Source organism: Rana temporaria, chromosome 13 (assembly GCF_905171775.1).
Source record: "Rana temporaria chromosome 13, aRanTem1.1, whole genome shotgun sequence".
Taxonomy (NCBI): Eukaryota; Metazoa; Chordata; class Amphibia; order Anura; family Ranidae; genus Rana; species Rana temporaria.
In genome coordinates, this window is record NC_053501.1 from 94,967,255 (window position 1) to 94,992,693 (window position 25,439).

Below are 25,439 nucleotides of genomic sequence, written 5' to 3' on the forward strand. Positions count from 1 at the left end.
CCTATTGGTAGCGCCGGCCCTGACTACATCTGTGCGGCAGGACGCTCTCTACGTGTTAGAGACTTCAAGGAGGTGTGAATTACTGGGCGTCCCACAATGCATACTGGGAAATGTACTTCTTACATGAACGAGCGATGCAAACCAGGAAGTGAATGAGAGAACAGAAACTAGAACGCCGGAGGTGATATAGATGAAGGAATTTAATAGGTATTTACTCGCTTTTTAACAGAATCATTACACTATTCTGTCTGTCTACCTTGCAGACATTAATTTTAGGCAAACATTTTTTTTCCTTTACAACTCCTTTAAAACAAGAAGAGCAGAAGATTTAAGAGATGGAAAGTTGAAAAAAATACTGAAGTTCTGCTTTAAAGAGCAGTAGGAGTCTAATAAGAGTACTGAGTGTCATCCTCCTAAGACAGCAGTGCCAGGCATTGTTCTTTTGGGATGGAGAGAGTCATGACCAGGGTATAACCGATACCTCCATTTTTCCCCAACCCTCTTTTTACCAATACACCCCCCAATCACCCCACCTTTAGATATTAGTAACTGAGACCACACCAGTATGTTGGGGAAAAATATATCGGCCGTAGCAGCCTTACTTTATTTAACAATTCTTAAATTAACATAACCGCTGAACTCTGTTGCCTCTTCCACTTCGTGTTGATCTCTGCAGGCCCTCTACCATATCTCTAACAACTATGCATTGCCCTGCGGTCTCTGACTCAAACTAATTGGCTCAGAGACGAACTGGTGACCGCAGGGCCCCGAACCAATGTTTTTGAGATAGACTCCTCTCTCTGGAACTCCCACTATCCGGACCCCTCTCACCGACAGGTCCTAACTTCCGTTCCGAAGTTACCAATCCTCACCCGCAGAGACCAAACACCCGCTGCCACGACAACTTCTCCTCTCCGTGTGGTCACGAGGGCGGGCTCCTCCCCCCTTTTATGACCTCCCATTTCTCCCCCACCTGCTCCCAGCCAATCTTGCTGTTTGTAACAAAACAGCTCTCAAGAACCCGAGAAAGATTCCTCCCCTCCTACTGCCTGTACCATGCAGCATAATCCCAACAAGGTAAACACCGTTACAGTTAACCCCGTCATGCTCGTCCTTCACCCATTACACTTTGTTCCATCGCTCCGGGCTTTTCTACAGAGGTGGTGATGAGGAGACACACCTGGACTGTCTGGACTCTGGACCTTGTTTGACTACCTGCTGCTGTTGCACCGGGTCAATGACAGCTACCAGCCAGTCAGGCCACACAAGTCTGGGGGAGAGGCATTGATGTAAGGGTGAAGTGAATAATACACTAAGGTAAAGGAAGACACTGATATAAAGGTTCCCCCTTATATCAGTAACTTTACATACCACTTCTCTTTAACTAGAAATAGAGCAATAATGACTGATACACTGTTAATTAATTTTATTTTATAGGAGCAGCTATCACACTATGTCATCCTCACATATTGATGTATGCTCCTTCTGGAGGCTCGTTGAATATTTCTTGTTTGGTCAGCATTGGCAATGACTCACTAAATGGAACTAGAAAGTTCTACTGGTTTTTGAGGACTTGGAGGGACCCTGAAAAGCTGGAAAATGTTATAGATTGTAAACAAGGCAATTCATCTGAGAAGTACAACTGTAAGCAGGGTGACACCGGCCTTGTCCTAGAAATACACAATATAAGCATACAGGACTCTGGAAAATATCACTGTGCCTTATTTCAGAAAAATAATCTTATGTTTGGCAATGGAACAGCTCTTATTACTGGAGGTAATATATTTTTTTCACTTTTTTATTTTCTTAATCCAGCATTATGCTAAATAAAAATGTTGTGTTCAATTTTATATTTTCTGGGTCACTCAGGGAAAGGGTAAGGTTCATCCAAATGACTAAGCTCCACGGGCATAGTGAAATGTGTAAAGGCTGTGGCCTGGTTGGAGCCCAGGCTCAGGCTGTCATACACTTTCTTACTGTGTTTTTCAGGAATGTGAGACTTCCAGGACTTTTCCCTTTTTCCATTAACTTCTTCCCTCCCGGCCACTGTATTTAAACAGCCTCAACTTCCCTCAGAAGGAGCTCAATCGCACAGCTGCGCGATCCCGGTATACCTGTATCCCTGGATACAGCGCATCACCGTTCGGCAGGAGGGCACTGTCATTGGCCCTTCTGATCACATGATGGCTGTGTCCAATCACAGCCATCATATGATGTAAACAGAGCTAGCTGTCAGTTATTCGGCTCTGCTTTTCCTCACATGAAACCTGTCAGTGAAGAGAAGGAGTGAATGAATAGTGTTATAACACTGATCCTCAATCCGGCCAATCAGAAACGGATGTAAGACCCATTTTCTGATTGGATGAAAAGAGAAGTCTCCAGATTGGCTGCCAAAAAGAAGGAAAGAAACGGATGCCGTCGCCACCATGGGAACCCGTGGAGAGCAGGGGAACGGGAGGCCATCACTGCCGCCGAGCATGGGAAGTCGTGATAGGGTAAGTGTGGTGGTGTCGATAGCATACTGTTTGCCGCCCCCTCCAAAAAAAATAATTCCACCGGCCACCACTGGTAGGGAGTTATGTGTGTCTAGTCCTCCGCAACACCCCTTGTAAAACCTGACACATTTTAGACTGCCTAAGGCCCCGTACACATGACCAAATATGTATGCTGAAACTGGTCCGCGGACCAGTTTCAGCATACATGTTCGGTCGTGTGTAGGCGCGAGCGGGCAGAATTCCAGCAAACATTTGCCCGCCGGGCCTTTTCCCAGCGGGCAAATATTCCTGGACTTGTTTTCAAACCGTCCGCTGGAATCCTGCCCGCCGTCCCTCGCATGCGTCGAATGACTTCGACGCATGCGTGGAAGCATTTAAAAGGCAGGCCCGCCCACGTCGCCACGTCATCGTCGCGGCGACGGCGCGGACACGCCCCGCGTATTGTTTACGCGCGGACTTCTGTACGATGGTTAGTACAGCCATCGTACAGAAGTCCCCGGGCAGACATGTACAGTGAAAACGGTCCGACGGACCGGTTTCATCGTACATGTTTGCCCGTGTGTACCCGGCCTAAGCAGCTACTGATTGAATTGTTTTTTCTGTGCAGATTGGAAAATACCGGTAACTAATAATTTGACATGGTATTGGTGTGTGATACACTCTTTCAGTAGTCTCACTACCCTATGACTTACATTAAGTATAAAATACTTTAACTTGTATTAAAGTGCATATGCATTTTTATTCCTGGTTTTGGAAAGAGGAGTGAAGGATTAGACCCCCTGTAAGCTTTACTGTCCTTGATGAGTAAATGCACCTTCTATTTGTCCTGGTGGTGACCGCTGGCCCTGAAACAATCGGTGATTATGTACAGCAGTTGTGAAATGTATTATATTGTATATAAGTGATATCATCATGAAAAAATAGAAAAAACATACTGAAATGTGTAAATGAAAGTCCATTGTTTTTGTCTTTGATGAAGGAAGAATTAAAGCAGATCTTTAGGGAATAAAAGGATATATGCTTACCTCACCCCGTCTTTCGCCTGCAGCACCTAGGTAAGGGTGATGTGAGACCTGGTGAATGTAGCACAAGTCAAATCTCACGACTGGAAGGGAGCGTCTTCCTGTAAACATTTGGGGTACTCATTGTTTCCCAGGAATCTCAATGGGAGGGTTTATTGTAACTTTCTTTCCTTACAGGTGTATTCTCATGCCGGGCACATACGATCGGACATTCCGACAACAAAACCGTGGATTTTTTTCCGACGGAATGTTGGCTCAAACTTGTGTTGCATACACACGGTCACGCAAATGTTGTCAGAAATTCCGAACGTCAAGAATGCGGTCACGTACAACGCTACGACGAGCCGAGAAAAATGAAATACAATAGGAGTGCGGCTTTTCTGCTTGATACCTAGCATGCATGGATTTTTGTGCGTCGGAATGGCATACACACGATCGGAATTTCCAACAAGAACTTTTGTTGACGGAAAAATTGAGAACCAGCTCTCAAACATTTGTTGTCGAAAATTGAAATTCCGATCGTGTGCACACGGCATAATACATACCACTTTTTTCCAGGGCTTATAATCAAAAAAAAAAAAGAAAAAAAAAAGGATCCATTTGTCTGCTTTAATGTTTCATTTAAAATAGAAATTAAAATGGCTTTTAATTTACACATTTTATTATGGGCTACAAAACTGAAATTGTAGTGTGAATTAATACCTTCTTCTAGCAGACATGGAAAATGCAAACCCCTCTGATTCTTTGTACTTCGACGTATTGCAGAATCATAAAATGTTATATTTACTCCTCTGGTGCTGATTTCAGCTTTTAATGTTTTCAGGAGCTTTATTAGCTGAATCACCTTTATCACCTAATACACTTACCAGTCTGCTGGATGCCTGGTCTCCCACTGTTGGCCCATGGGTTGGAAAAAGGAACCAAAGTACACAGCGGGGGACCAGGAATTTAACACCCTAAAAAGAGTTGCTTGTAAAAGTCTCCTACATCAGGGACAGAAGAAGAGACGTTACGCCGGTGTATCAGTAGATACGCTGCCGTAACTCTGAATCTACGCCGTCGTAAATTTAAGCGTATTCTGGAATCCAGATCTGCCTTAATTAGGCTAAGATACGAGCAGCGTAAGTCTCCTACGCCGTCGTATCTTAGGGTGCATATTTACGCTGGCCGCTAGGTGGCGCTTCCGTTGAGTTCGGCGTAGAATATGCAAATGACAAGATACTTTCAGAAACGAACGTGCGCCCGGTGCATTTTTTTCGTCGTTTACGTAAGGCTTTTTCCGGCGTAAAGTTAGTCGAACAAAGAGCTGGCCTAGCCAATGTTAAGTATGGCCGTCGTTCCCGCGTCGAAATTTTTAATTTTTACGTTGTTTGCGTAAGTCGTCCGTGAATGGAGCTGGACGTAATTTACGCTCGTGTCGAAACCAATACGTCCTTGCGGCGTACTTTGGAGCAATGCACAATGCAGTGCTTTGTACCCTGATGTGCTGTTTCATGTGCCCTGTACCCTGATGTGCCATGTGCCCTGTCCTGATGTGCTGTGCCCTGATGTGCCATGTCCTGTACCCTGATGTGCCATGTGCCCTGTCCTGATGTGCCCTGATGTGCCATGTCCTGTACCCTGATGTGCCATGTGCCCTGTCCTGATGTGCTGTGCCCCATGTGCCCTGATGTGCTCTCATGTGCCCCATGTTCCCTGGTGTGCCCCATGTTCCCTGGTGTGCCCCATGTTCCCTGATTGTGCCCTGATGTGCTCTCATGTGCCCCAGGCACATTAGGGTACATGGGCCCCATCAAGGCACAATCAGAGCACATGGGGAATATCAGGGCACATGGGGCACATACGAGCACACCAGGGCACATCAGGGCACATGGGACACATCAGTGCACAATCAGGGAACATGGGGCACATGAGAGCACATCAGGGCACATGGGGCACAGCACATCAGGACATGGCACATGGCACATCAGGGTACAGGGCACATGGTACCCTGATGTACAGAGCCCAGCACATGAGGGTACATGAGGGTACATGGGGCACATGAGGGCACATGGCACATTGGGGCACATGAGGGTACATGGGGCACATCAGGGCACAATCAGGGCACATGAGAGCACATCGGGGCACAATCAGGGCACAACAGGGCACATGAGAGCACATCAGGGCACATGGGAGCACATGAGGGCACATGAGGGCACATCAGGGCACATGAGAGCACATCAGGGCACATGAGAGCACATCAGGGCACATCAGGGCACATGAGAGCACATCAGGGCACATTAGGGCACAATCAGAGCACATCAGGGCACATGAGAGCACACCAGGGCACATGAGAGCACACCAGAGCACAGGTCAGCATTTACTTGTTGTTTTCTTCAAAGGTAGAGTAGCGCAGGAAGCGTCTGTCATAAGTTCACTTGTCTCTCATGTCACGCTGCTACTCCCCGGCAGCCCCCCCCTCTCTTCTCGTCCATCTCAGATAATGTCACAAGCAAATGGGGAGTGTGACATGAGAGACAAGTGAACTTATGACAGACGCTTCCTGCGCTACTCTTCATGCACCTCGATCTACACTTCCGCGGCACCCACCCTGCCTGCGGGCCATTTAAAGCCGGTCCGCGTGCCGCAAATGGCCCGCGGGCCGGTACTTTGAGACCCCTGCATTAGAGACAAGTAAATGGTTGGGACCTAGCATTAATGTCTGGTAGGGGTATATGAACAGAGTACCACTTTATTAGAGGGTAAAATAACTGTGAATTCTGCTATATGAATATATACAGGGAGTGCAGAATTATTAGGCAAGTTGTATTTTTGAGGATTAATTTTATTATTGAACAACAACCATGTTCTCAATGAACCCAAAAAACTCATTAATATCAAAGCTGAATATTTTTGGAAGTAGTTTTTAGTTAGTTTTAGCTATTTTAGGGGGATATCTGTGTGTGCAGGTGACTATTACTGTGCATAATTATTAGGCAACTTAACAAAAAAAAAATATATACCCATTTCAATTATTTATTTTTACCAGTGAAACCAATATAACATCTCAACATTCACAAATATACATTTCTGACATTCAAAAACAAAACAAAAACAAATCAGTGACCAATATAGCCACCTTTCTTTGCAAAGACACTCAAAAGCCTGCCATCCATGGATTCTGTCAGTGTTTTGATCTGTTCACCATCAACATTGCGTGCAGCAGCAACCACAGCCTCCCAGACACTGTTCAGAGAGGTGTACTGTTTTCCCTCCTTGTAAATCTCACATTTGATGATGGACCACAGGTTCTCAATAGGGTTCAGATCAGGTGAACAAGGAGGCCATGTCATTAGTTTTTCTTCTTTTATACCCTTTCTTGCCAGCCACGCTGTGGAGTACTTGGACGCGTGTGATGGAGCATTGTCCTGCATGAAAATCATGTTTTTCTTGAAGGATGCAGACTTCTTCCTGTACCACTGCTTGAAGAAGGTGTCTTCCAGAAACTGGCAGTAGGACTGGGAGTTGAGCTTGACTCCATCCTCAACCCGAAAAGGCCCCACAAGCTCATCTTTGATGATACCAGCCCAAACCAGTACTCCACCTCCACCTTGCTGGCGTCTGAGTCGGACTGGAGCTCTCTGCCCTTTACCAATCCAGCCACGGGCCCATCCATCTGGCCCATCAAGACTCACTCTCATTTCATCAGTCCATAAAACCTTAGAAAAATCATTCTTGAGATATTTCTTGGCCCAGTCTTGACGTTTCAGCTTGTGTGTCTTGTTCAGTGGTGGTCGTCTTTCAGCCTTTCTTACCTTGGCCATGTCTCTGAGTATTGCACACCTTGTGCTTTTGGGCACTCCAGTGATGTTGCAGCTCTGAAATATGGCCAAACTGGTGGCAAGTGGCATCTTGGCAGCTGCACGCTTGACTTTTCTCAGTTCATGGGCAGTTATTTTGCACCTTGGTTTTTCCACACGCTTCTTGCGACCCTGTTGACTATTTTGAATGAAACGCTTGATTGTTCGATGATCACGCTTCAGAAGCTTTGGAATTTTAAGAGTGCTGCATCCCTCTGCAAGATATCTCACTATTTTTGACTTTTCTGAGCCTGTCAAGTCCTTCTTTTGACCCATTTTGCCAAAGGAAAGGAAATTGACTAATAATTATGCACACCTGATATAGGGTGTTGATGTCATTAGACCACACCCATTCTCATTACAGAGATGCACATCACCTAATATGCTTAATTGGTAGTAGGCTTTCGAGCCCTTTACAGCTTGGAGTAAGACAACATGCATAAAGAGGATGATGTGGTCAAAATACTCACTTGCCTAATAATTCTGCACTCCCTGTATAAATAAATATATATACATTCTCATACAGGTAAAATTTGTTTTTTTAGGTGTGAGGATGAAATGATTGTATTTTTTATGATCAAGATTTAATCTGCCAGAATTTACTCCCAACAGTGGGAAAGGAGCCTGCTCTTCTTTAAAGAGTGGTTGTGGGAGATGAGCATCAACCTAAAATAGAGAGGTTTCTCAAACAAATAGATTTCCATTTGTCTTAGAAATACCTATTGTAATAATTATACAAGATTTGACTGGAATAACTGACTTTGTTAACTCTTCTCCCATACATGCCTTTAGCTAGTTCAATGTCCAACAGCTCTGTGACACTGTTGGCTCCTTTACTGCCTCCTTCTAACATCATCCAGCTGGCTTGTGCAGTAAATGTAAGTTGTAACATCACTCAATGGACCTGGAATGTCTCCGGAGTATGTCACAAAGGTAAAATCATCTGTAGGGAAAACCATGATGGGAATTGGACTTGTGTAAACCTGCTCTCACTATCAAGTCACTCATGGAGCTACGGAGATAATGTGACCTGTGAAGTTTGGTGCAATTCTTCTCCAATCCTAGACCAATGGAGGATTCCAGAAAAAGGTAGAGAGATAGCACTTTATAAAATATTATAATAAATAAAAATATTTAATGATAAGCCTTTAATTAAAAAAAACTACAGGAACCCGAATGCTAAAGTGAATCTGGACCAAGTCATATAAAAAAAAAAAAGCCACTGGTCTCCAGAACAGAACTTTTTTGAGATTTTGAAAAAAAACATACATTTGTGTCTCAACCGCAGTCATAGACCCTGTACTCTCTCTCTCTTAAATACTTAACTGTATTTGGTATTTGTTTAGACTGTCATACATGAGCCTTTAGTTGTACTTTATTAAGCCCTCTGCACCCTGTTAGAGAGCTGATAGGATTTTATAAGGAATCAGTGTGCTCCCTTTTGTCTGTGAATGCACTGGTAAAGCAAGTTTAACAAGACCAAGCATGCCACCACTGAATAGAGGAGGCAGTTGCCTTCAGATGGAGTCTCACAAAATATGAGGAAACCAGCGGGGTTCCCCATTTTATTGGTGCTCAGGTAAATGCCCTTTCTTTTATTTGTGATCAAGTAGTGCCCCCAGTTACATTGTTGGTGAGTAAAATGCTTTTCATTATATTGGTAGTCTGCATTGTGCTCCCTGTTATATTAGAAATCAGTGTAGCCCCCCCCTATTATGCTGGTAGTCAGTTTAGGGCCCCCTTTACATTGGTGATCAAGTCTAGTGTACCCTGTTATACTGGTGACCAGTATAGTCTCCCTGTTACATCATGTTCAATAAAATGCCCTCTCTTACATTTGTGTTCAGTCCCCCTAACCCTTTGTTGATGGTCAACTAAAAAGCTGTAATGACTAATTGTATAGTTATCCTTTAAATATTCTTCTTGCAATGTTCACTTTATTTGATTAAATTCACATTTCTTTTTCCCACAATAATTGCCTTGTGGATGACAGCAGTTGATTTTTCAACTAAATGTCGGTACTGGCTGATATCTGCACTGATATTTGGATTCCTGTTGCTGTTGCCCTTCATTGCTCATTTTACCTGGACATATGGCTCAAGGCTTCATAACAAATTAAAAAGTATGTATATTTTATTCATGTTTTGCAAAAGATTTTTTTTTTTTCTCTTTAATTTTCTACAAGGTACACTAATAGGCGTACAATAAATCCTATCGATAAGCATTCAATAAGCATTCGATAATCATAATAATAACCCCATGCACTGGTGTCAGTAACAGCAATAATAACCCCAGACATTGGTGCCAGTTTCCACATTATTACCCCTGGCATTGGTGTCAGTTTCCACAATTATAACCTCCAACATTGGTGCCAGTTTCTGTAATAACCTCCTGCATTGGTGCCAGTTTCCGCATTAATAATCCGCAGCCTTGGTGCCAGTTTCTGTAATAATAACCCCCAGCATTGGTGCCGGTTTCCAAAATAACCCCAGGCATTGGTGCCATTTTCCGCCAAAATGACCCCCAGCATTGGTGCCACTTTCCATAGAAATAACTCCCAACATTGGTGCCAGTTTCCACAAAAATAACCCCAAGCATTGGTGCCAGTTGCTGTGTCTGTCTGTGCCAAGACAGAGAAATGTATTTTCCACAAGCTTCAGTCATGATTGCAGATAAACACCAAGAGGTTTAGCAATCTTGACAGATTTAGGTAATACCAAGCATTTTGCAATCTAATTTTCTTGTCCCACCTTAGTCAACTTAATGAATCCCTACACCATAAGGGCTCTTCCAGTTTTTTCAACTTTCCTTTTGTAGAGAATCAATAAAACATCTTCATGGATTGAATCATTTCAAGAGTGATATAAATTCACTAACCTATAATAATCGTTATTTGCCAAAACAACAATATTTTCAACAGGGAGAAGGAAAAATATTGCATGATACCTTAATCCTGAACTGTACACCACTTTCTGTTCCAGAATAGGACCATTTATTGATTGCAGACTTGTCCTGGATATCTGATGTTTAAATATTTTATTCTTGCAGGTGATGAAGTCTGGGAAACTGATGGAAATTATGCTGTAAGTGAATGTGGTTAAATAAGCACTGCTAAAAATGATTTGCCCATTGCACAATCATGGTTCTCTACATGGTGGAGCCTGGTGGGTTGAGCCAGTCCCTGCCTTATGTCTTCACTACCCTGACAGTAGCATCCAGCTGCCAGAATTTTGAACTCCTGTTCCTTTCCACCTTTGTGTGTTCCAGTTCCCACTCTTATATTTTCCTAAATATAAAATGTAAAAAAAAAAACAGGGATGGCCACAGCAGGTAATCGAACCTCGTAACTCAGCACAGATATCTCACCTATAGAGTCCCTAAGGCCCTGTACACACGATCAGTCCAAACTGATGAAAACAGACTGAAGTTCAGTTTCATCAGTCCAAACCTACCGTGTGTATGCCCCATCGGACTTTTGTCCTTCAGTCCAAAGTTTTAGAACTTGCTTTAAAATCGGACTGATGGACGCCTGACTCATCGGTCAAAACCGATGGTTAGTACGCAAAAAAATCTCTTATTGCTTCCCATTATTTGGACGTTATGCTAAAACTTACATATTATACTTGTGTCCTTCTGCAGATCTTACTTCACTACGCATCCTCCCCTGAAGATTGGTTATAATGCCATGAAAAGCGTCTCAGGCTTACACAGATGCTACATGTTTTAGGACCTACCTTGGGTTTAATGATTCTATACTTTTAAATAATGCAATGTACAAGTTGTTTGCATCATGCTTTTTTTATATGCACTGTCACGTATGTTTGCTATTATGTATACATTCGAAATCGCATGCTCTGCTATGTGTTTTAGACAAATAAACGCATCCATATTACACTGTCTTATCTCTGAGTTCTCTCATGCATACCTCATTTAAAGTCCCAAACCCCTCCTCTTCTTTACAAATAACAGGGATGGAGTTATATGTTAACATATTTCTCATTTAAAGTCCCAAAACTTTTTTTCTCGTTAGTACGCAAAAGCATCGGTTCAAAACCCGCACATGCTCAGAATCAAGTCGACGCATGCTTGGAAGCATTGAAATTTGTTTTTTTTCAGCACATCGTTGTGTTTTACGTCACCGCGTTGGACTCGATCGGTTTTTGAACTGATGGTGTGTACGCACATCAGACCATCAGTCTGCTTCATCGGTGAACCGATGAAACTGAACTTCAGTCCGTTTTCATCAGTTTGGACTGATTGTGTGTACAGGGCCTAAGATACAGGAGGAACTCTACCAAACACAAAATTATCAGTTTTAGGTAGAGTAAAAAAATGTAATTGTACCTTGTTTGTGCTGGAGACCATGCTGGACTTAATTCAGTTCCTAGTGGTAGATGGGTGATAGTGTGGGCAAGTCAGAGAGTTCCTCCTGTAGATTGTGCCCAATGTAGTATAATTGCAGTATCCCTTTTTTGGTGTGTAGGCTGCTGCCTTTTTGGTCCGGCCTTATGGTTCCCGCATATAGACTAAGAAATATAGTAAGGGAAGGTTGGTGTTGCAATCACAGCTGTCATTTTGACAGTGTGGTCTCCAGAACCCTGTAAATAGATATCTGGCTTGGGAATCTTTCCCATTTAACAGTTGGCAGCAATGGCCCTCAAGAAGGGGAGGTACATTCCCGAACCACGTTGGCTTGATACACTTGCCATTACTGTCAATAAACATATTTTATCCTATTATAAAAATGTGCATTCCTTTGGACAATTGCACAAGGGGTGCTTATTCCCTTCTACTTTTCCTAGTGAAAATTTTAAATGGAACTGGAGAATGGGAAAGAGTAGCAGCTTCTTCATAATTTTCAAGTAGACATGCTCGCCCATTATGGCAGACTGATCTTGTGCTGTAGGCAATGTAGAATTAAAAAATAAAATAAAAATTACATTAAAAAGAGCTAGGGAAAATAATTTTGGCACAAGAAATATGTAAAGTTTCTTCTGCAAAAAAAAAAAAGCTCTACCTCCCAGCATTTTTAGGGGCCTAACATCACTGACTGCACAGCTTACATTTTCTATGAAGTTATAAAGAATTTTTCTTTATCTTCAATGTGACTTTTTGAACTATTCCTTTTTTGTCCTATGCAGGATGAAATTGCATATGCAGAACTGAATGTCCACGCACTCAACTCAACTCATGGAAGAAGAAAGCTCAACTCCTAAATCTCCATCAGCATCTACCTGGAGTACAAGAAGATAATTTAGCAATCGTTAAACCCTGGATCTCTTTATTGTTTTATTATTTTATTTAAATTTTTTGAAAATATTTTCTAATAAACATTGTAGAGAAATGCCAATGATTGAGGCAGAACTCCAGGCAAATATAAAATACTTTTATTACTCCAATTGCATTTAAAAAAAGATATCATTAAATGTATTTAAACATACTTTATCATTTGTATAACCCACTATATTTTTATTTATTATTATTCTCCTAAAATCCTTGTAACTGAAATTACACTGGGAGTAGGGACGTATGTGTTCTGAACCAGTCAGCTTCTGCATTGTATAGTTCTTTCAGCCTTACTAGGGATGAGCAAAACTTACTTAACCACTTGACAACTGGGCACTTAAACACCCTTAATAACCAGACCAATTTTCAGCTTTTGGTGCTCTCACGTTTTGAATGACAATAACTCAGTCATACAACATTGTAACCAAATGAAATTTTTGTCCTTTTTTTCCCACAAATAGAGCTTTCTTTTGGTGGTATTTGATCACCTCTACTTTGTTTGTTTTTCCGCTATTAATGAACAAAGAACGAAAATTTTGTAAAAAAAATGAATTTTTCTTCATTTCTATCATATCATTTTGTAAAAAAGTAATTTTTCCTCATACATTTGGCCTAAAATGCATACTGCTACATATTTTTGGTAAAAAAAAAAAAAATTTGGATATTATTTAGTCTGGGTGAAAGTTATAGGGTCTACAAGCTATGGTACCAATTTCTGAAAATTGAACAATTTGATCACACCTGAAGTACTGACAGCTTCTCTCATTTCTTGAGACCCTAACAAGCCAATAAAGTACAAATACCCCCCAAATGACCCCTTTTTGGAAAGTAGACATTCCAAGGTAGTTAGTAAGAGTCATAGTTAGTTTTTTGAAGTTGTCATTTGTTCCCACAATTCTTTGCAAAATTAAGATTTTTTTTTTTTTCATACCAATATTGTCATTATAACAGGTTATTTCTCTCACATGGCATGTATATTCCACAAATGACACCCCAAAATATATTCTGCTGCTCCTCCTGAGTATGGCGATACCACATGTGTGAGACTTTTACACAGCGTGGCCACATACAGAGGCCCAACACCGAAGTAGCAACTTCAAGCATTCTAGGAGCATAAATTACACATCTAATCTCTCAACCACCTATTACACTTTTGAAGGCCCTGGAGCACCAGGACAATGGAAACGCCCACAAAGTGACCCCATTTTGGAAAGCTAACACCCCAACGTATAATCTATGAGGCATAATGAGTCTTTTGAACAGTTCATTTTTTTCCAGATGTTCTTGGAAAATGTGGAAAAAAATAAAAACGCATTTTTTTTTACAGAAAGTTGTCCATTTATAGGATATTTCCAACACATAGCATGTACATAGAAAAAATTACACCCCAAAATATATTCTGCTGCTCCTCCTGAGTATGGCGATACCACATGTGTGAGACTTTTACACAGCGTGGCCACATACAGAGGCCCAACACCGAAGTAGCAACTTCAAGCATTCTAGGAGCATAAATTACACATCTAATCTCTCAACCACCTATTACACTTTTGAAGGCCCTGGAGCACCAGGACAATGGAAACGCCCACAAAGTGACCCCATTTTGGAAAGCTAACACCCCAACGTATAATCTATGAGGCATAATGAGTCTTTTGAACAGTTCATTTTTTTCCAGATGTTCTTGGAAAATGTGGAAAAAAATAAAAACACATTTTTTTTTACAGAAAGTTGTCCATTTATAGGATATTTCCAACACATAGCATGTACATAGAAAAAATTACACCCCAAAATATATTCTGCTGCTCCTCCTGAGTATGGCGATACCACATGTGTGAGACTTTTACACAGCGTGGCCACATACAGAGGCCCAACATCCAAGAAGCACCATCAGGTGTTCTAGGGACATAAATTACACATCCAATTTCCTTACAATCTATCACATTTTTGAAGGGCCTTCATATTTCTAACACAGCATGTACATACCAAGAATTACACCCTAAAATACATTCTGCTGAGTAATGGGTAAAAAAAAAAGAAGATTACCTGTGGTTTTAGTAGTGCAATTGTCCACAGAAGGAGAGCCCCGATCCAGGCAGCAGGCAGGGACGTGGTCACTGGTCAGCGACAGTGAATGGAATTGTCCAGGCAGCAGGCAGCAGGCAGGAATATTGTCCATAGTCAGGCAAAATATTCGTCCTGGTAGGAACATGGTCCAAGTAGCGGGCCAGGAAAGAATGGGGACAGGGGTAGAGGCTTCTCCCACCCAAATCTCTTTGAAGCCTCCGGGCAACCAGACCCTAATCCGGGAATGAGAAAACTAAAAAATTAGTTTTTTCATCCAGAAAAACAATTCTGGAGCCCCTCACATATGTGAGACCCCTGTGTTCCCACTAGTATAGCAGGGTAAAAGATCAATCCAAGGGGCAGGCAAAAAACGTGGTCAAACAGTCCAGGGTCAGTTCCAGAGCAGGCAGAGGTAGGTACAGTTTAGGGTTAGGCAAAAGAGTGGTCGTATAACAAGCCAGGGTCAGTTCCAGAGAAGGCAGAGGTATGTTTAGGGTTAGGCAAAAGAGTGGTCGTATAACAGGCCATGGTCGATTCCGGAGAAGGCAGAAGTATGTTTAGGGTTAGGCAAAAGAGTGGTCGTATAACAGGCCATGGTCGGTTCCGGAGAAGGCAGAGGTATGAGTGCAGTGGCATAAGGGGTGTGGGGGGAAATTACAGGAAATTAGAATTGCGTTTACCATACGTCCCTAATAATGAAGAAACGTATGGTAACGGCGGAAACATGTTCCAATACAGAGGCCTGGTTGGGAAGGACAATCGGGACAGTAATACACAGTGTCTTTTCGAATTCCTCTTCTGGAGCACACCCGGCACCTCTTCTGATTTCTGTGGCCTGTTTCAGGGGAGGGGGTTTTCTCAGGAAAGTGACGCTCGTGGAGTCTGCTCACAGAATCAGAGCGAATATTTTCCAGTGGGTTTTCAGGGTACAAAAGGGCAGTGATGACTTCTTCTTGATAGTCCAGATATGATACGGGGTTCTCTGATGATTTTTTGTAGATTACATAGGAGTTATAAAAGGCCAAACTAAAAAAATAAATGGACACTTTCTTGTACCAGTGGCGGGATTTTCTTGTGGGCAGGTAGGGTTCTATCATCTGGTCATTGAAGTCCACTCCCCCCATGAACAAATTATAGTCATAGATGCATTTTGGTTTTTGGATTGGGCCGGTTCTTTTGGGGACTTCCACGCAGGTGTCGTCGTGGATTGATGTAAGCATGTGGACGTTCCGTTTGTCCCTCCACCTGACAGCCAATATCTCCTGGTTCCTCAATGCTGCAGACTCCCCTCGTCTGAGCTTTTGATCCACCAGTTTTTGCGGGAAGCCTTTCCTGTTGGGTCTTATTGTGCCACATGCTGGGGTATTCCGAAGGTAAAGACAGCGAAACAGGGGCAAGCTGGTGTAGAAATTATCCACATAAAGGTGGTATCCCTTTCCAAAGAGTGGATACATCAGATCCCAGACCACTTTTCCGCTGACTCCCATATACTCTGGGCATTCAGGGGGATGCAGTTGGGAGTCCTTCCCTTCATACACCAAGAATGAGTATAGGTACCCTGTGGCTCTGTCGCAAAGTTTGTACATTTTGACCCCATATCGGGCCCTTTTGCTGGGGATGAACTGCTTGATGCTCAGCCTGCCTGAGAATTTGACAAGGGACTCGTCCACAGATATGTTCTGTTCAGGGGTATATAATTGGGGAAATCGTTGAGCGAAAAAATTTAGAAGTGGCCTAATTTTATATAGCTTGTCAAAAGCAGGGTCATTTCGGGGAGGGCACTGGGCGTTATCATTAAAGTGGAGGAACCGCATAATTATTAAATATCGGGATCTTGGCATAAGGGAGGAGAAGAGTGGCATGTGGTGAATGGGTTTGGTGGACCAGTAGGAGTACAATTGTTTTTTTTTTGAAAGTGCCATAGTAAAGGTTAGGCCTAAGAAAATTTTAAATTCGTCCACGGTTAGTTCTCTCCACTCAAAGGGGCGGGCATATCTGGAACCAGGGTTACTTCTTATGTACTGTTGTGCGTAGAGATTGCACTGGGCCACAATGAAGGATAGCAAATCTTCGGTGAAAAGTAAATAAAAAAAATTAAGCATTGAAAAGTTTTCGGTGTTCACCTGGACACCTGGCTGGGCAGTGAAAGGGGGGATATTTGCTGCTCCGGAATTAGGGGGAAGCCACAGGGGGTTTTGAAGGCCATAGGGAAGGCTGGCATGGCCCCTATCCCTTTGGGGCTGAGATGACACCCTACTGGTGCCTGGGCTTTGTTGCAGTGGCACAGCGCTTGAGGCGGACGGCACAGCGCTTGAGGCGGACGGCACAGCGCTTGAGGCGGACGGCACAGCGCTTGAGGCGGACGGCACAGCGCTTGAGGCGGACGGCACAGCGCTTGAGGCGGACGGCACAGCGCTTGAGGCGGACGGCACAGCGATTGAGGCGGATGGCACAGCGCTTGAGGTGGACGGCACATTGCTTGAGGTGGACGGCACATTGCTTGAGGTGGACGGCACATCGCTTGAGGTGGACAGCCCTGCGCGTCTGGGAGTAGGCCGCTTCTCCACGCCAGCACCCCTTCTTTTCCTGGGCCCACGTTCCTCTTCAGATTCTGAATCCGACCCACTGTCTATAACAGGTTCATAGGCCGAATCCGAATCGGACAGAGACTCCTCGCTGCTCTCATCGCTCATGGCTAGTAGACGCTGTACGGCCTGCTCACCGGTAAATAAATTTTTTGCCATACTGGTGGCTGGTGAGGCTGTACTGCAGAGCACTGTGGTGGCACTGATGGACACAGGTGGGCACAGGCGGCACTTATGTGCACTGTAGTGGCACGGGTGTGGTTCTGGTGGGCACAGGTGGCTCTGGTGGGCACAGGTGGCTCTGGTGGGCACAGGTGGCTCTGGTGGCTCTGGTGGGGCTCTGGTGTGCACTGATTAGCAGAAGGCGGCACTTATGTGCACTGTAGTGGCACGGGTGTGGCTCTGGTGGGCACAGGTGGCTCTGGTGGGCACAGGCAGCACTGGTGGGCACAGGCAGCACTGGTGGGCACAGGCGGCACTGGTGGGCACAGGTGGCACTGGTGGCCGCAGGCGGCACTGGTGGGCGCAGGCGGCACTGGTGGGTGCAGACGGCACTGGTGGGCACAGGCGGCACTGGTATAGGACTGTTGTGGCTCTGGTGGCACTGGTGCGGCTCTGGTGACACTGGTGCGGCTCTGGTGACACTGGTGTGGCACAGGTGGCACAGATGTGGCACTACTGGGCACAGATGTGGCACTATGGACACAGATGTGGCACTGATGTGGCACTTTAGGCACAGATGTGGCACTGATGTGGCACTATGGGCACAGATTTGGCACTGATGTGGCAATATGGGCACAGATTTGGCACTATGGGGCAATATGGGCACAGATTTGGCACTATGGGGCACTTGTATGGTTTGTAAAACTCACAGTTTATCTCCTCTTCTCTCTCGCTGATACTGTGTGAGGAGAGGAGAGGAGATAAACTTTCCCTGACCTTCTGTGTTTACATTGTGATCGCGCCGTCATTGGACGGCGCGATCACATGGAAAAAGACCACTGTTACTGGTCAATTTCCTTGATCTGTGTAGCGCCGGGTCTCATAGACCCGGCGCGCACAGAATCTTCTGTGTGCGCGCCCGAGGCGGCGCGCATTGCTGCTTCTGCAGGGCGCCGTTAAATAACGGCAACCCCCAGTTAAGCAACCACCTTGCCGCCGTTATATGACGGCGGCTGGTGGTTAAGTGGTTAAAACATTGGGCTAGATTCAGAAACGAGATACGACGGCGTATCTCCTGATACGCCGTCGTATCTCTGAGTGCGGGCGGTCGTATCTATGCGCCTGATTCAGAGAATCAGTTACGCATAGATTTCCATAAGATCCGACTGGCGTAAGTGTCTTACACTGTCGTATCTTAGGCTGCATATTTACGCTGGCCGCTAGGTGGAGCTTCCGTTTAGTTACGCAAGGAATATGCTAATTAGGTATTTACGCCGATTCAGAAACGTACGTCCCGCCGGCACATTTTTTTACGTTGTTTACGTTAGGCTTTTTTCGGCGTATAGTTACCACTGCTATATGAGGCGTAGCTAATGTTAAGTATGGCCGTCGTTCCCGCGCCGAGTTTTGAAAATCGTTCGCGAATAGGGCTGTACGTCATTTACGTTCACGTCGAATCCAATACGTCCTTGCGGCGTACTTTGGAGAAATGCACACTGGGATATTTTAAGGAAGGCGCATGCGCCGTTAAAAAAAAACATCAAAAACGCGGGGTCAAGTGAAATTTAAATAAAACACGCCCCCAACATCCCCATTTGAATTAGGCGGGCTTACGCCGCCACACATATGTTACGCCGCCGTAACTAAGGGCGCAAGTTCTTTCTGAATACAGAACTTGCGCCCAAAGTTACAGCAGCGTAACGTATCGGAGATATGTTACGCCCGCAGAAAGATGTGCGCATCTTTCTGAATCTAGCCCATTGTTTTTACATTGCCAAAAAAGTAATTTTTCTAAATATGTTGGCATTAAGAGGGAAGGACAAAATAATGTGCTTTAAAGTATAACTAAAGTGAACATTTTTTTTAGTTTTAGTTTTGGATAGAGTGGAGAGGGATTAGGGATTAGATCAGTCAGACTTTTACAGCTATTTGTGTCCCCATTAGGGAGATCCACCTTCTCTTTTTGTTCCTGTGACCATTACATTTTGGACTGTCAGCAGAAAGTGCAGCAATAACTAATAGGGCCAGATTCAGGTACAAATGCGGCGGCGTAACATATCGTCTTTACGTTACACCGCCGCAAGTTTTCCTCGTAAGTGCTTGATTCACAAAGCACTTGAGTATAAACTTGCGGCGGAGTAACGTAAAGACGTCCGGCGCAAGCCCGCCTAATTCAAATGGGGCGTGTACCATTTAAATGAGGAGCGCTCCCACGCCGAACGTTCTGCGCATGCTCCGTTAGTAAATTTACTGACGTGCTTTGCGCGAAATTACGGTGCCCCAACGTGTTTGTGAATGGCGACGTGCGTAATGTACTTACGCCAATTTTTTTTTTTTTTAATTCGACGCGGGAACGACGGCCATACTTTAACATGGCTGGTGTAAAGTTAAGCCATGAAAAAGATGGCTTAACTTTGCAACGGGAAAAAACAACGCAACGCACGCGAGTAGCTTCATGGATCGTCATAAAAGCTAATTTGCATACCCGACGCTGGAAAACTATGCGAACTCCACCCAGCGGCGGCCGAAGTATTGCAGCCTAAGATCCGAAGGCGTACGAAGCCGTAAGCCTGTCGGATCTTAGCCAAATGCCGTCGTATCTTGTTTGTGAATCACAAATTAAGATACGACGCAGCAAATTTGAAAATACGCCGGAGTATCAGTAGATACTCCGGCGTATTTCTTCTGTGAATCTGGCCCATAGTGTTTACAATACACAAAAAAGACAAATAAGTGAAAATGGATTCTCGCGCAAAATCTCTAACACACGCTACAGTGTCAGAAGTAAAAAAATAAATAGCTATAAATATAATTATAATAAAGTGCCAATGTCTAAACAAAGTCCATCAGTGATAACGCAGATGTGCTGCGCAAGAGGAGAAGAAAATGTGGATGTACTCTTACATTAAAAAAACTAAAAACGAGTGTAACAATGTAAATAAACAGCGGCGTTCTCAACGCCTCCTCTTGTCACTCTTGGTGTACGTCTGCCCACAGCCAATCCCTACGCGTTACGACATTGTCAAGTGCCTTCATCTGGGGAACCTGATTGGTCGTGCCGTCGATGTTTATATATGTGTACAAAGTGGAAGTGTACTTTCAGCCATTTTCTTGGAGCCCGTCGCATATATAATAGCGCTGCCATTTTCTTGGTTATCTGCCATGTTATGTAAGGCCGCCATTATCTTGGAGCCCATCGCATATACACTGTTGCGGACTTTTAGCATGTAATGTATGGCAGCCAATTTCTTGTGGAAACAACTCCGACGGCGTTTGGAAAGGGCTATAACACTGAGGCTAGTTACCATTGCATTCCTTTCTCAAAAGTGAATAAGAATGCTAAAATATATTAAATAAGTTCTGGCACTTCTCTTCCATAGGTAGAAACCTCACATTAATGCATACAGAGTAGAGTTGAGCGGACACCTGGATGTTCAGGAAGAGGGAAGACTGGGCTTACCCAGTGACCTAGCAGAGGGTACGTCAGAGGGTGCGGGGTCACGTGACGGGTGGCCCTGCCTCCCCTATATAAGTAATGTCACAGCTTCAGCGCGTCATTCGCTGGGCTGTGTCCAGCGAAGAGAGGAGGTCGGCGATGCTGCGCTCTGGATGGATGGATATTCTCAGTGCTGGAGATCACCCGCACCCGTCGCTGGATCAGGACAACGTTGGAGCAGGAAGCCGGGAACAAGTGGATTATCACCGCTGGAGTTTTTTTCTTTTTTTTTTATTAATAAAGGACTTTATTCTACGGTGTGTGTTTTTTAAAAAAAAATTTACAAAAATGTACACTTCCTTCGTGAAATGGTAGGGGTACAGTGTACCCCATTACCATTTCACACAGACGGGGGGGTCAGGATCTGGGGGTCCCCTTTGTTAAAGGGGTCTTCCAGATTCTGATAAGCCTCCTGCCCGCATACCCCCACAACCACCGAGCAAGGGTTGTGGGGATGAGACCCTTGTCCCCATCAACATGGGGACAAGGTGCTTTGGGGGGCACCCCAAAGCACCCTCCCAATGTTGAGGGCATGTGGCCTGGTGCGGTTCAGGAGAGCGGGGGGCCGCACTCTGTCCCCCCCTCTTTTCTGCGGCCGGCCAGGTCAACGTGCTTGGATAACGGGTCTGGTTATGGATATTTAGGGGGAACCGCACGTAATTTTTTTTTTTTAATTGCCGGCGAGGTTCCCCTTATATCCATACCAGACCTAAAGGGTCTGGTTATTGAATTTGCGGGGACCTCCGCGCATTTTTTTTCCCGAACCCGGACCCAAACTTTTTCCAATTATTCGGGTTCGGGTACTGGTTCGGGAAAAACCCAAAGTCCATACCGAACCCGAACTTTACAGTTCGGGTTCGCTCAACTCTAATACAGAGACCAGTCCCATATGTTGACCAAATATATACAGATAAACCTGGGTCTCAAAATTAAATGGGATAAGAATAGAATATTGGATATATACCGTATTTATTGGTGTATAACACGCACAGGCGTATTATACGCACCCTAACTTTAAGAGGGAAGTTTCAGGAAAAAAAACTTTGCACGGCCCCCTGCGTATAACACGCAGGCATAGTTTACCCTCTTTTTTCAGGGTAAAAAAGTGAGTGTTATACGCCAATAAATACAGTATATATAAATTCTAGAAAAAATATATATGTTATAGACTAAAAAATATATGTGGTGATCGCACACACCTAGACTGACGTGTAGGCATAATAAACTGACCTATCCAAGGCCAGCACAGCTCATTAGTAAGCATTAGTAAAAATATCATAAAGGTAACTAAATAGAGTAAAAAATCTTAAATTCATTAAAAATTACTTAAAAAAAGAATTGAGATCAAAGTCAGCGTTCATACCCCCTGGTACAAGTGTTCTCATAGTATGTATCCATTTTGACTCCTTTTGGCTAATATTCCTAACCTTATGACTACCTCTCTATGACTTGTACTTTTCTATCCCCCAAAATATAATTGAGTGGGATCCCTGTTATGTACAAGGTCAAAATGTCTTGACACATTGTGTTTCGGAAAACCATTGATAATGTTCTGGACATGTTCTTTTATCGTGACTTTAAGGGCCCTTTTGGTCCTTCCTACATATTGTAGGTTACAGCTACATTGAAGTACGTACCGTGTTTCCCCGAAAATAAGACTGGGTCTTATATAAATTCTGGCTACAAAAAACACACTAGGGCTTATTTTCAGGGGATGTCTTATTTATTTATGGTATGTACAAAAAAGTTTCTCCCCCTGTCAGCTCTGGAGTCAGCATTGTGAAATTCTGTAATCCCAAAAATAAACCTTTGTTTAAAGACCTTATAAAATTATGTAATCCGTTCTGTAAAAAGATAATATCATGTGCAGTGTGTCTCCTTGTGTAACATTATTGTGGAAAATACCTTACTTACAGTGCCGCTTACGTGAGCCGCTGGAGCTCTTCTTCCCTACTCCAAATACTGCAGAGGGAGGGGCCAAGATCCCCAATGATGTCAGCCCCACTCTTAGTACTGCAGTGGGAGGGGCTTGATAACGTTTTATTGAAAAAAAAAAAACAGCTGACATCAGCCGGGAGGAGAGGAGAAGAGCTCCGGCGGGTCACGTGAGCGCCCAGCAGTGCTGTAAATAAGGTTTCTTTCTCGTACATCACGGGACACAGAGCGGCATAATCATTACTATGTGGGTTATATGGAGTACCTTCAGGTGATGGACACTGGCAATCTCAAACAGGAAGTCCCCTCCCTATATAACCCCCTCCCATAGGAGGAGTCCCTCAGTTTTTTCGCCAGTGTCTTAGGTGTTGGTCACAAATTAGTTTGCCTCCATGTCCTTGGGACTAGGTAGACTATACCGGATCTGTCCAAGGTGCCTCAGAGCCAAAGTGGACAGTACCCGGGCCCCAAGTCGTGGGGTTTAGCCTATAATGCCTCTCTTCGGAGGGCTGGACCCTGGGCCCAGAACTTTGAACTTTCTAAAGTCCAAAAGGTGCTGTTGCCAGGGTGCTGTATAGGTCCAGGGCAGTGTGGTTCCTGCACAGGACCCGGGTCCCTGAAGGTCTGGTACAGAACCCACGGAGATGGGGGAAGATTGGGCCTCTTGCGTTTGCAATACCCTTCAGCGTGGAGCAGGTAAGAGAGGGGCCTGCGGAACTTGGTTCGTCAGCAGGTCCCTCGGGGGAAGCCTAGTTGGGTTAGCCTGGGATGCTCTGCATAGGCAATTGTTTCCACTATGTCTGCCAGACAGGATGGTTACCTCCCCTTGTTTTATTACTAGTGGATCCCCCCTCTGACTGTGTTGCTATGTGGCTGCCCCGCATGGGTTTTGGGGGGTAGGAGCTAGTGGCCTGGTTCTAGGACTAGCAGGGCAAGCCCACCCCCCGTTATTTCCCGGCTTAATAAGGCCAGGGCCTACCTGTATTGGGTGCTCCCCCTGCGGCTCTGTAGCGGAGGTCTCCGGGTGTCCTGGCGCCGCCGGCGTGCTGCTCCCCTCCTTGTGTTCCTCCTGGGACGCGCGCGCGTAGGGGGCGGGGAGCGTAGTGACGTCGGCGGAACGTAGGGCGCGTTCCCCTTCGCTGTATAGTCGCAGCAGCTGGTTCCTCCGGTCAGTGTAGGATTCGTCTGCTGACCGGAGGGACGCAAGAGCGATGCAGAGCAGGACACAGAGCGGCGCAGGGTGACACCTAGTGGCGGTATAAGACCTTTTTAGGTCTGGAGCTAAGCTCCTCACTGACCTTTTGGGAGAAATAGGAGATTTTTCCCCTGATTTTCTCTATTTTGAGCCTAAGGTTTTTGGCAGCAGTTGGCACTCACACAGTCTGTTTAAAGGTGCAAAAAAAAAAAAATATATATATATAAAAAAAAATAAAAAAAAATAAAGGGGAAAAACAAACGAAAAAAAAAAAAAAAAAGAAGGAGGATTATAATATAAAGATTATTTCCTCAGGGAAAAGGGTGTGCACTACCTTTTCATTGGCTTATAAGGTTTTTTTCTGCCTTAAGCTACATATATTTTTCTCTTTGCTACAACAGTCAGGTGTTGTTAGCGGAGTGCCTCAATTTTGTATCATGGGCCCTAAAGGTTCGGGGACTAAGAATGCTAAAAGTACAAAGAAGCAGAAGGGTTCCCCCTCTAGTTCTGAGGATCTTAATCAGACTATGCCGGTTCCGTCCTCTCCCGAAAATCTAGATGTTGCCGCCTTTGAGGAGCCATTAGGTGTGGTGGGTGCTGTGGCTGGCCCCATTCTGCCTGACCCAGTGTTTGTCACGCAGGATATGTTAGCTGTCTCCCTGCAGGGGTTAGAACAGCGACTATCAACCCTTTTTACTAGTTCTCTTGCAGGCAAAAAACGGACCAGATCTCCGTCCCCTAAGTTGGACTCCGCTGATGCTGAGGTTCTCTCCCCAGAGGAGTTAGAATCTCAGGAGGACCAAACGGAGCAGTTCCTAGAAGGTTCTGACATTGAGGAATCCACTATTGAGGAACCTTTTTCGGTTTCTCAGGCAGAGAATCTGTGGGTACAGTCTTTAACGGACATGGTCCGCTCGGCTTTTAATCTGCCCTCGCCAGAACTTCAGATTCCTGCCGTATCTTCTCTGGGCTCCTTAAAAGCGCCATTGAGTAACGTGGCATTTCCGGTCCACCCCTTGCTGGAAGACCTGATCTTTCAGGATTGGGCCCGGCCCGATAAGATTTTCGTGCCTCCTAAGAGGTTTTCTGTACTGTACCCCATGGAGGAAAAATTTTCGAAGAAATGGGTGCTTCCCGCTGTGGATGCAGCGGTCTCCTGCGTAAACAAGTCTTTAACTTGTCCAGTAGAGAACATACAAATGTTCAAGGATCCGGTTGATAAGCGGTTAGAGACCCTTTTGAAGGCATCTTTTTCTACAGCAGGAGCAGTCGTGCAACCGGCGGTTGCTGCTATAGGCGTCTGTCAGGCTTTGAAGAACCAGACAAAAGAAATATTAAGGGAGCTCCCGGCTCAACAGGCGCA

The 25,439-nt window shown here is 44.6% G+C and overlaps 1 protein-coding gene across 1 annotated transcript; it reads left to right on the plus strand.

The window, feature by feature from the left end:
* The first annotated feature begins 1,443 nt into the window (after positions 1-1,443).
* Positions 1,444-12,743, plus strand: LOC120920561. Its single transcript, XM_040332706.1, has 5 exons — positions 1,444-1,776; positions 8,149-8,445; positions 9,350-9,478; positions 10,405-10,439; positions 12,498-12,743. Exons 1-5 carry the CDS (start codon positions 1,473-1,475, stop codon positions 12,570-12,572), a joined length of 840 nt encoding a protein of 279 aa, XP_040188640.1. The 5' UTR covers positions 1,444-1,472; the 3' UTR covers positions 12,573-12,743.
* Positions 12,744-25,439: the final 12,696 nt, after the last annotated feature.

What these genes read in the sequence shown, in the direction of transcription:
- LOC120920561 (XM_040332706.1), top strand. Translation starts at nt 1,473, where the DNA reads ATGTATGCTCCTTCTGGAGGCTCGTTGAATATTTCTTGTTTGGTCAGC. An exon ending in ATGGAGGATTCCAGAAAAAG is followed by an intron (nt 8,446 to 9,349) that starts GTAGAGAGATAG and finishes TGTGGATGACAG; the next exon opens with CAGTTGATTTTTCAACTAAA. An exon ending in AAACTGATGGAAATTATGCT is followed by an intron (nt 10,440 to 12,497) that starts GTAAGTGAATGT and finishes TGTCCTATGCAG; the next exon opens with GATGAAATTGCATATGCAGA.